Genomic DNA, 12,060 nt, shown 5'->3' with positions numbered 1-12,060 from the left:
AGGTCTGTATTAAAATCCCCTCTCTTAAACTATTAATGAGATCTATTCTCCACATCATTCCAGCCCTTTTTCCCCCAACTCCCCCAAGAGGATAAAGTCTGCTCATGATGGGGTGAAAAAAATCTCACTGTATCCATAGGAGGACTGAGTTAGGAGTGCAGTGAGATTTTTTTTTTTTTTTTTCTTTTTTACAATAGCAGTCATACACTGTTTCCGCAGCTGATCATGGCTTTCAGGAATCTAGATTGCAATGGCTTTATCCAGTTTTGGAAACTCTGTAGCAGGGGAGGGGGTAAGAATGTGACTGTAAATGCTTCACTAGAGGAAATGTAAAGCCTAACTGGTTTTGACATCTGATTCTATCAAGTTTTGGAAATGCTGCAGGTTTAGTCTCACTTACCCTTATGGGTTTTTGCTTCTGTTTCCTTCTTTTCCCCATCCTTTTCCCTCTTTCAGCACTACCCAAGGAATACCAGAAGATAGGAAAAGCGTTGCAGAGCCTGGCATTGGTCTTCAGCACTAGCGGATACCAAGGTACTTCTATAGCTTCATTTATGCTTTACTTAACTAAAGATATTTTAATTACCTCATGCTACATTTTTTGCAAAAGCTTTTAATGCCTTTCTGTCTGACCTTTAGATGTCAAACGTGATTCTGGAAAAAATATTGAAAACTTATTTCCCCTGTGTGTTACGTGTGTTTTATATGCTAGTATACAATCTTGTTTTTTCTCTCACTGTATAGCCATCTTGGGGAGGAGAAGTTTAGCTTGACCTCATTAATTCATGATCTCATCACTGACCTGACAGACAAACCATGATATAGCCTTTTTTTATGATATCAAATGAAAAGGAAGAAAATGCAGCCTTGAAAATATCAGTCACAGAACTACTGTGTAACTCACTTCATGAAACAGCAACTCCACGTGAAGGCAGAAGACTTATTACAAGATTTTGTATATCATTATGTGGGCTGGAGAGTTGTTTACTGTAGCCTTTTCTTGTCCTTTACCTTTCCTTCTCCTTCAAGAGCCCTAAAATAGAGCCTGTCATGTTAGTTATGGAACTTGTAAGTGGGAAACGGAGGGCATCAATTGCTCAGATTTGGCCTAAAATGTAGTCTTTATGCCATACTTAAAATCCTGCTTTGATATGTTAAGTTCCACTGATGTTTTTCAGGTAACTGGAAAATATTTCTTCATATCCTGGAGGGAGCTAATTGAGTCCACTTTCTCTGGGATTCTTTTGTCAAATGTGTTTGGTTTTTTTTTTTTTTCCTAGACTTAATAGCAAAAATGTTCTTTTATAAAACCTTAAGCATTATAGCGTAGAGGCTCTCAGAAACCTTTCCATCTTATGACTTTTAGTTGACTAGTGATGTCCAGCCAGGAATGGTTGGACTTGATGATCCAGTGGGTCTCTTCCAACCTGGTTATTCTATGATTCTGCTCTGACTACACCTCTGTCCCTTGCTTTGTGCTCTTAAAGCTTTTTGCCCCATACAGCATGTATTAAAATGCACCCGCTTCTGAAACTCGGATTCTCTGCTGCTGGAAACATTAGAAACAGGCTTAGCCCTGTAGTTTTTCTCTCATCTTGTCCTGTATTTCAGCCAAATGGCTGCTTAGTTAGAATTGGAGCATAGCATATTGCCTAAAAACTTAACTTTTGGATATGAAAACCAAGTAGGGGATTTACATCATTATGTACTCTTAGTGTGTTAGAAAACCGTAAATCCAAGCCAGATAAAATCTACAGGAAGAAATCTCAAGAAAGGACTGAAAATTACTTGATCTGTAACATTCTTTTTCCAGGTTAAAGGGAAAACAATGTGGCTTAAAGCCAGGATGCAAAATTGCAGATCAACCTCATGTAGGAAAACTTCAGATTTTTTACCAGCATCTTCAAATGGTCTGGGAAAAACAAATTCCATGATGCTTAGGAATAAAGCAAGGGTGTTTCTCTTTGTTGTTTTCCCAGTTATACCTGGTTGCATCCAAGTGTCTTGCTGAGGAAAATGTCCTTGCCACTGATGCCTTTGTCCCAGTTCTGTGTATTTTTTTCTTTTTAATAACTGGTACACTAGTGTATTTCTTAAGAATTAATAATATATGAGATACTTTGCTTTTTATTTGCAGTTCCCAGGAAGAGAGACTAAGTGCAGTGCACGTGTTGTTTTAAATGTTGTCATCACTGCTGCCCTTACTGTGTCCTGCCTGCTGTTCATATGCAATTTGTTGCCTTGGGTACAGGTCAATTAAGCAGATGCTGTGCAAGAGGCATAAGCGTTGGATTTTAAACTGTTAGAATGCAGCTTTCTTGATATCAATATTAACATCAAGGCACTGGACCTATTCCTTCAAGTGAAGAAGAACTAGCTAGGGTTCAGTTTCTGAGTTTCTGTTGGGGGAACACAAGTGTTTTCAGCTACTGGTAGCTGACATCTGACATACTGAATGCACTGTTAGTCGGTTCATTTACAAAGGTAGGATGTATCTGCTCTCCTAACCTCTTTCATCAGTGCTGTGCGCTTGGTCTGTGTCTACTGCCTTCTCTTCTCATTTCTAGCCTACAAAGTACATCTCTACCAGTGCAATCTTAAACTTGTTGAACTGACTCACACAAGCCATTCTTCTTGTGCTGCAGAATGTGCCTTATCAGTTAGTTGCCAGCCACAGTGCATATTGGGAATCTGTCCCCAGTATTTGCAAAGGCAAGGGTACATTTAAAACTATTAATGACACATTGAGAGGTTCTCATTTAACTTGGCTGTGGGCCTGTGCCACCCCATAGAACGCATGCTTTGAAAGTTTGGTGCTGGTTCAAAAATACGTATTGGGCAGTTCCAGACTATGCCTGAAAGTGTCTTGGTGCCTGGCACTATATTGCCTATCTTATCACATCATATGATGTTCTTGGCTTAACACAGCCTTAAATAGTTTGGCTTCTCTTTTGCCCTGCCAAACCTGGGCAAGTCTCTCTCTGATACTGTGAAAAAGTGAAGGGCAATGGTATGCCATTCAGCCACAGTGAGAGCTCCTAATCCTGCATCACCCCTGAGGAATTTTGTTAGGCAGCTACATGAAAGTTTCACTACCCTTCCAGCTAGCAACAGACATATCTTGCCTCCCAAGCTGCTTGTGTGATGAACATTATCAGTCTTAGGTGTATTTGTCGAGAAAAGTACATTAAACTTGATCTTTTTCCTGCTCCTGGATTTTGTTAAAAAAGTCTAGAAGTCTGCTGCCCTTAGCATACTTTACAGAATATTAATTCCTACAACATGCCTGGTGTATTCCCTCGGAGGTGATAACCACTGGCGTTTACCAAGCACTTAAACTGCTGAAAGGTGGTCTGCTAAACATCTCCAAAAGACTCCTCGTGGTTTTTCATCTTTCTACAACAGCATGCAGGCCTGTAAATCAATGGAAGTGTTGGTTTCTACCTGTGGTTGAGTTAAAATACCTGTGAGATATGACTGGCCATTTTAACTGGTCTGTTGACATCTTTAATTGATAGTTTTGACCAGACAATGTACCGTGTCTTAATTTTGTTGTAAATATCAGCAGTGCACGGGGCTTTCTGCTTCTCATTGATTAGAAGAAACCCTGACATCTTGCTATATCCTTGCACTGGGACACAGCTCAGCCTTCACAGCTTGAGTTAAGTAGCCTGTTCCCAGCTTTGCATCAGCTTAGAAGCTGAGAATGCTAGAAACTTGGGCCTGTTTAGGTAGCCAACTTCTGACTAAAACCCACGCCGACAACACTGATTGGAAGCAATCTGCTGCTGGAATTTGTTTTCTTCTGATGAATGAGCATGGGGATTGCGTGCGGTAGCTTTGGCAACGTGGCCTAGTGTAGGGAGTGACCTGGTATGGCTTGATACTGCTTTATCAGTACTGCTTTATCAATACATTGATAAACACGTATTAGAACTTGGAGGGTGCAGCGGAAGAGGTGAAAGGCTGCCCTGTCACTACCTGAAAGAGTCTTAGAATACAAGGATGTAGTGTGAGGAGCTGCAGATATTCTTCTAACATCTGTATAGTTGTCCATCGTTGGGATCCACCATCGGGAACAACTTTTAAATGTATAATCCCATAGCCCTATACTTTTGGAGGAGTGTGAAAGCCTCTGCTGGTAGTAGAAATTCTTGATGCATGCTATGTTTTCTACAAGCTGATTTTATGACCTGCTGCCCCCAGACAAAGGAGGATCAGTGTTGGGAGCATTTGTCTAGATTCTTTGAAGGTCCTTTGAGTTCTGCACAGAAGGAAGAAGTTTCTTTTTCTACTCAAATATATATACTCTTCCTCTTTCTTTTTGCTTGGATAGGAAAAGTCATTGTCTTTTTATGGTATTTTGAAAAGAACAGCAACATCTAGATGAACCTGACTTCTAACCCTTAATTAAAGCTATACCATATTTCATCCTAGGAGTCAATTGCCTGAGCAGCAGTTCAGCTAAACTCAAGGTTACTTTTGAGGAGACATGGGAAATTCTGAAATAATTAATTTTATCTCCCTGATTTTTTTTAATTGTTTTACAACAATTTGAAGGTATCCTCTGATTTATGTATCTCACTCTTGGATTTCACGGTGAGATTTCATGGGTTTATTTTATCCAGGCAAGCTGAAATAGGAGAAAAATAACTACTTCTTTAGCAGTGTTTGTGTTGCTGGACTTAATAGTTCTTAGGGCCAGTAGCTTTTCCTCCAAGGGCTTTATGAAAGCAGTCTCATGGAAAGTAAGAATTGATTGACAGAACTGAAGTAATATTCAGTCGTTACCTTGTTTGCTTTAGGACACGCTAAAATGAAGGAATCTTCTCTTAATGCATTTTTAACATATATTAGTCCACATCTTGTACTAAAAGAAGCTACTTCAAATTAATAAGAAGCTACTTCAAATTAATAATTTATTTCATGAATGTTTGGTGATTTTTATTTAAGTCACTGGTTAATGTCTATAGAATAAAGCCCAAATGTTTGTAAAAGATTAACTGCTGCCTAATATCAAGACGTGCCTGAAAGGATGAGAAAAATTACTTTTTCTTAAACTAGTATTTGATACCTACCAATGATACCTTCCCCTTTCTCTACCTCAATTTGCTTTCCGTACTGTTGACTACATGCTTTGGACAAGCTAACAAGGATGGAAAAAACCTGTGGTGTTTTGGGAATATGAAGTGGCATGAAAAAAACAAGAATGTAAGAATGTAATGCTTGTTTCCATCTTTGTCTCACATAGCCACATCCTGCTAGAAATACAGTGTTCAGTGATTGTGGTGGTGTCTAGCTTAGGATTTGTGGTGATGTCTGTATTTTTTAAGTGTAGTTTGTGGGGCCCCTTGATCTTTTTCATATGATGATGAGAGCTAGAAATTTGCTCTCAAAAGCAGAGATTCTTATAGAGCTTGAAAATGTTACCCAAGAGTTCCCTAAAGGGTCGGCAATCTTGTTGGCAAGGAAAAATGTTAGTTGGGCCTCCTTCCATTTCCCTGACCTTCTAATAATTATGGTCCAGGAGTGTTGAAAAGCTTAGGGCCATCATCACTGCTCCGTAGGGCATCATGGAGGATTTACGCTTTGCCAGGTATGAGATGTGTTAAAAATCAGAACAGCAGGTGCCTTTTCAGCTTTGTTAGTCCATTTTCTAGTGTCATTCTCCTTCTTCCTTCCATCCTGTCCTAGTAGACTTCCTGTTACCCTGTGGCGGGGGGAGTACTTGTTTATTTAAACAAATAATGATGAAATACAGAAGTGAATAGTGGTAGTACTGTGGTAGAACAGCATTTATATGGTCCCTTTAGCATTCATTTTCTACAAGATCTTCAGAGGCTTCCTTCTTTAATACTATAGAAATAGCAATATTTTTCTAACGTCTTTATTATTGATGGGTATAACTTGATGAATAAGCATTTAATATTGTAAAATAAACTGGGTTAGAAATTTGCCTTGAATCAAGGCATGTTTCTTCTTGTGATTGACTTGCTGTAATTTGAACACTGATGTTTACTTTTAGGAGAATCTGATCTCAATGGAGCAATAACAGAAGCAGGAAAAACCTATGAAGAAATTGCCAGTCTTGTAGCAGATCAGGTAGGAGGAGTATTATGAATGTATTGGCGTGGTGCGTACAAATATATCACCTATCTGATTTGGGGCTTCTGACTTTTTTTCCTTTGTGCTAAAGCATAATAATGACTACTAGTGCTGCAGACCATTTAAATGAATTTATTAATAATACTTTTAAATGCACATTCATCATCTTTTCTACTATGTGTCAACTCGGGGCGGGGAGTATATGATGGGAGGGTGTTTCTCTTGGATTAGAAGATTCACGCTGTGGTTTCTAAAATACTAAAATCATTACTTCATCTTTAATTACGTGTGTTTTCTGATGTCAGAGAGCTGTCTATATTACTGATAAAACAAGTCAAGTGTAGGATTTCCACCTTCCATCTCCATTCCCCAGATGTCTGTAGGATCCATGTCTCACTGTGTGTCATTGTTGTGACGTGATGTTGCCTGCTTCAGTAACAGTCTAGCTTAAATAAATCCTGATTGGTGTTAGTATTAGTCATAAATTGATGTATTAAGTTTAATGTCTCCAAAATGCAGATCCTCTTGATCACAAGATTGAGTCTGGAAGTTCTTAAAACAGCTTTCCAACTCAGCAGCTAAAGAGATGCACCTGTTGCTTATTAATATGAAATCATTGCTTAATAGTGCTATTGCTAGGACTCCTTTTCAGTGAAAATCTGAGGCAAATCCCCTCACTTCATAAGCCAGTGGTGAGTGAAACAGAGAACAGAGGTATCTACTCACTGGTGCTCAGTGCCTTACTCAGAAAAGCTTATATTTTAAGGATTTTTTTAAACATCAAAGACTTGCAACAAACAATTAAGGTTTTGGTTTGTCTTTTTCTGTTCTTTCCTTCTCATTTTTTCCTCTCATCCTATTTTTGGCATCGTAGTTTCTTTTCCGTGGCGTTAATGTGCCACAGATGCTTATGCTTACTAATGCTTATGCTTTGTTTGTTAGCCGAAGAAAGATCTTCACTTTTTGATGGAAACAAATCATGAATATAAGGGATTTCTTGGTTGCTTCCCTGACATCATAGGAGCTCATAAGGTATGTGAAGGGTCTTTCCTTTTAAGGTTTGGGCTGTTAGAAGACCTGCAGAAGACAGGGAGCAACAAAAGTGGTGGTGGGGTACCATGATTTTGTGCAGCAGCCTGACCCCTGCTTCCAGCAACAATGCAAGTTTATATGAAGCTGGTGTGTTTATTTTTAAAAGGAAAAACTACTTAGGGGGGAGGGAAGAGAGAACTTGCATCAAGATTTGAGAATATCATGGCTTTCTGCTATAGATCATTAGAAGCTTCAGGGTTTTCTTCAGGATAACTTTGTTCTAATATGCTGAATAGCAGTAATGTAAATATGTAGTATAAGAGTTTTACATGATAGTTGACACTAAAACATTTGAGCATTGTATGAAAAACAGTGTGCACGTAAATGGCTAGCTTGGAGAATGGAGCTAACTTTTCTGGGGAAAAAAAATCATCAAAAACTAACCACTTTGTTCTTTGTAGTATGAAAGCCATCAAATAATAAAGCAATAAACTTAGCCACCGTATCTAATTTTGGATATTCTGCTTTGCATTTTTATCCTATAGTCTCCCCCATGTTTGTATCTGCTTTAACATATTTCAGGAAAATAAAAATTTCGAAGTATTAAACAAGTACATGATTTTATTTTATTTTTTTACCACAAAGTATTAAATGTATAAAACAAGGGCGTACTTCTGAGGGTAACAAAGATAAAGCATGTAATATTTGTTTCTACAGTTCCTCATCCTATAGAATCCCTGGGGGAAAAGTACCATAAAAGGGGAAAAATGTTTTTAAAACTTGAAACATAACCCTATTGCCAAGAGATGCATAAATAGATTCTCTTTAATGTTGTTTGGCACAAATACATTGTAAAGGGAGAGGAATGTCTTTTTATGCTTGTTGTTTATGACATGCAAGGATTTGCCTGGATTGAAAGTTATACATTGCAATGAGCTGTACTCTCTTGGAAAACAGTGTATGTTGTTGCACCCTGTACAATGTGCAAATAAGGTTCTAAAGGCATTTGATAGTTACAGGCTTTTAGATGTCTACTCTGTTGATTAGTTGTGTTTGAAAACTTGGTCTTTTTGTCCTTTCTGAATATAGTCTTGTGTATTGCTGTCTTTACCAAGCTCAGTTTCCTGGCAGCTGCCTTCACACCTGTGCTTTAACTGACTTGTTGCAAGCTGTTGGGGCTCTAGAAAGCAATACTTTGAAATTACAAGCTCCAGGTAAAAATGTGGGTAGACAGAATCAGTCATTGTTCATATGACTGATGTATGTGTTTGTATAGTGTGCAAGTTCAAAACGCAGCCAGTGATGTTTTAGATGACTATAAATACCTTTAAGTTAACTACTCTTTTAATCTATATCTTTTAATCTTTTCTGCATTTGATTTTTACAGGGAGCAATAGAAAGAGTGAAGGAAAGTGATAAATTAGTTGCAACCAGTAAAATAACACCACAGGACAAACAGAACATGGTGAAACGAGTGAGCACCATGGCTTATGCACTACAAGGTAAACCAGATTCTAGGCTAAATGGCAATGTAATAGACCTCTGAAGGACATCTTTTAAGCAACAAATTTTGAAAGAGGACCATTGTTGTACCAGGAATGATAATAAGAGTTAGGCTTTTGAGGGGGTTTTGTGACCTGCTTAGATTTTCCTTAAATTTCAGTTATTTTTGCCCATCGTTTTCTTTCAAATCTTACATTGCTATTGCAAAAGATACATGTTTTGGAAACACAGTTTAAAAAACCAACCAAACAAACAAGGACAGCCCCCTCCCAGACTGATCCTTTCATTTTGGAATGGTAACGTGTTGCAAAGAAAAAGCATGGGCCCTGCTGCAGGAAGTGTTGTTCTGGCTCATGGTTTAGTCAGATCTGCATGATTCGGTTGAGATTAATGTTCTTGTGGATGAGATTTTATTTCCTGGATGTTCTCTGAATGAGCTTTTCCTCTTTAGCTTAGAGATGATGTAAATAGGAGGTGTAGCACGCAGCACTTGAAACACCGGGAAACTGAGGAGTCAGGGATCAGTCCTGCAGGATACCAAGCCCTTAAGTGTATCCTGTTACTGACTTCACTGGGACTACTCATTGCTGAGGGAGTTGCATCTTTTTCAGATGACTTCAAGCCAAGATTACTCAGTATCTTACAGGACAAAGTCAGAACAGCACACAAAGACAATTTTAAAAACAAACAAGAAAACACACGCCCCTTCTGGTCACGGTGATGCAAAAAGGACTGGGCTGTAACCATGAAAAAGACCTTTGGGATGACATTTACGTTCTAGACTCTTTCTTCTCCCTCTGTTGGTATCTCAAATATGGTTGAAATAAAAACTTGGATATAAGCTGTGATCTGACAAGATGCAGAAAGTGGTGAAAGATGTTATGGATTCAATAATGCAGTTTCTCAGGTTCCTACTGAAACAGCCTCAGTCAAGAAGGAATCAAATACTGGCTCTATCATTTTGGAGTTTCTTTTTTGGCTAAATATTTACAACTGTGGCTTACAACTTGCTATCTGTACCTAGGGATATCTGAATGTCCTACCAAAATTCTGTTGGAAACACTTCAGGAAAGAGCAGGTACCTCAGTAGGAGAAAATCATACTTGTATATTTATTCAAATCTTTGTACGTGTGAGTACTGTAACAAGAAGCTGGCTTTATCTAGGAATTGCCTGCATTTTAGCAGTGAGTAACTGACACACTACCAGTTTTATGAACAGTTCCATCTTAAGTTGAGCGCTGCAGACAAGACAGGTTGTGGAAGCATGAGAACGGTAACTATGCTGGCAAGACTGGACACTGAGCCTGTTGCACAGTAATTAACCTGAACTTAGTGAAAATACTGATTATGAATGTTAAATAATTTGCCTTCTGGGTCTAATTGCAGCTGAGATGAATCACTTCCACAGTAACCGGATTTATGACTACAACAGTGTCATTCGTCTGTATCTGGAGCAGCAGGCACAGTTTTATGAAACGGTAAGGTGTGGTATTTCAGTGCCATTTTCATGGCATGTGCTGTGCTGCTACTTTTATAAGAAATACTTGCAGTACTTAGTCATCTTCTTGTATGAACCTCTCTCAGAGAGCAGATATATGAAGAATTGTACATGTGAAAAAATAAAAGAATAAAGAATGAGATAAAATAATATTTTCCTGTAGAAACTATTTCTGTATACCCGACTACATCGTATTAGACCTATTACACCTAAAAAATCACTGTTTAGAGATATTATTGTTAACAGCTTGGTTTAGGTTTTTTTTCAATACCAGTACTAAGGTTACAAAGAATTGTAGTTCTGTGACATGCAGTAAAACAGACCTGCTGCACTAAATACAGCAGTAAACCATCTGAACAAAACTTCCATAGGATGGGAGGATTAAGGAAGAAGCTTCTGTGATTTAGCGCTTGATGTATACAAAGTGTGGGGCAGGGGCAACCGGAGTGGTTTAGGTGACTTACTAGATTTGTAAACTCTGAGTACTTGACCTACAACCTTAGTTCTCATTTAACATGTTTCTATGCATGTATTCTGTCTGGTTTCTAAGTGAAACCCAATAAGAAATTTTCTAATGTGATATGCTCATAAAACATGTGAGTTTGAGTGTGTTGTATTCTGTCTTCTACCAATTAAAGGAATAATATAAGCACTATTTGCCCATCACAGCAGTAAAAGATGCCACTGGGGCTTCAGAGGTATTTTTAGTGGACAAGAATTTCAAGTCCCCCATCAAGTCACCTTGCTCATTTTCTCTGACATATCTGATGGGGTTAGATATAGGTTTCTCCTTGCCTCCTTTGTCTTGTCTAGTCTATCCCAATACTTGTGGTTGAAACCTCACCAGTTCTGTCTCCCTCAGTACAGGATCCCCATCCATGTTTGTATGTTGGCTGCTGGCTACCATGAGAGCTGCAGTGAGAGCACAGGAGCTCTGTTCTGATGCGTGGCCTTGTTTCAGCAGGGAAATTGATTTAATTAAAAAATTGGCATTGTTCTTGTAGCCCTCCTGCACAGTGCAGTGCTAAATAACCTAATAGGCAGGATGATTGCCCTGCCTACAATACTTTCTCCAACACAACCCGAGCAGTGAAAGCACAAAAATGAACAAGGCAGAAAGTTGTCATATGAGAACAGTCTTTAAAATGGAATGCTCTGAGAGTCTTACACGCAGAAAACCTGCAGTAAAAACTTCAGTTTTTCAGAAAATTAGTCGGGGGGAAGTGTAATTTCTTAGCCTGCATTCATATTTCTGCATAGTGTGAAGTGACTGCATATTAAGTATGTTTTGTTTCTTTGTTTCAGATTGCACAGAAGCTGAGGCAGGCACTCAGCCGCTTTCCTGTGATGTAGAGAATAAGGAGTAAGCAACAATGAAGAACAACTCAGAAGTGCTTTTCTGATTTGGGGGCAATGCTAATAAAAAGTTGCTAGCCTTTGCCAGCCAAAATTAAAAAAAAAAAAACAAAAAACCAGAAAACCCATAAGAAGAAAAATCAGTTGTAGAAAAACAAATTGTTTAAAATGTTACTTTGTCAGTCTAAATCATAAGATAAGGTTCTCTTATCTTGAATGCTCTCCCATTTGTATCATTATTTACATAAAAACAGCTAGATAATTATGCTGTCGGTTATGGGGATCTAAATTATCAAACTGATATATTGCCATGGACCTCATACAGACTTGTGTCTATCAGATGTTCTTCCAAAAACTCTTCATCAACATCAGAGTTACAAATTTATATCTTTTTTTTTTAAGTGGGAAAGCAAAAAAGCTTGAGAAAATCGCTTTACTATTATATTCAATTCAGCTCTCTAGCGATTCAGTAGCCAGGAGGAATTATACTTGCGTATGTTTCTGGCGCATGGTCATGATAGATTCCTGAATGAACACTTTTTTTTCTAAGTTTTGCTTCCCATAC

The 12,060-nt window shown here is 38.3% G+C and overlaps 1 protein-coding gene across 2 annotated transcripts in view; it reads left to right on the top strand.

Moving 5' to 3' along the window:
* The window catches only part of SNX9 (sorting nexin 9), a 58,777-nt gene extending 47,123 nt beyond the window's left edge, over positions 1 to 11,654 (top strand). For both annotated transcript variants that reach the window (XM_069852063.1, XM_069852062.1), the window contains exons 13-18: positions 457 to 534; positions 6,026 to 6,102; positions 7,048 to 7,137; positions 8,525 to 8,639; positions 10,028 to 10,119; positions 11,445 to 11,654. In XM_069852063.1, the coding sequence (XP_069708164.1) occupies positions 457 to 534; positions 6,026 to 6,102; positions 7,048 to 7,137; positions 8,525 to 8,639; positions 10,028 to 10,119; positions 11,445 to 11,492 (500 nt within the window). In that variant the 3' untranslated portion in view covers positions 11,493 to 11,654. The remainder of the gene's footprint in view (positions 1 to 456; positions 535 to 6,025; positions 6,103 to 7,047; positions 7,138 to 8,524; positions 8,640 to 10,027; positions 10,120 to 11,444) is intronic.
* The last annotated feature ends 406 nt before the right edge of the window (positions 11,655 to 12,060 follow it).

The sequence above is a fragment of the Phaenicophaeus curvirostris genome, chromosome 2 (assembly GCF_032191515.1).
Source record: "Phaenicophaeus curvirostris isolate KB17595 chromosome 2, BPBGC_Pcur_1.0, whole genome shotgun sequence".
NCBI classification, from domain to species: domain Eukaryota; kingdom Metazoa; phylum Chordata; class Aves; order Cuculiformes; family Cuculidae; genus Phaenicophaeus; species Phaenicophaeus curvirostris.
Note: the sequence above shows the minus strand (reverse complement) of the source record. Positions and strands in the feature narration are given on the sequence as shown.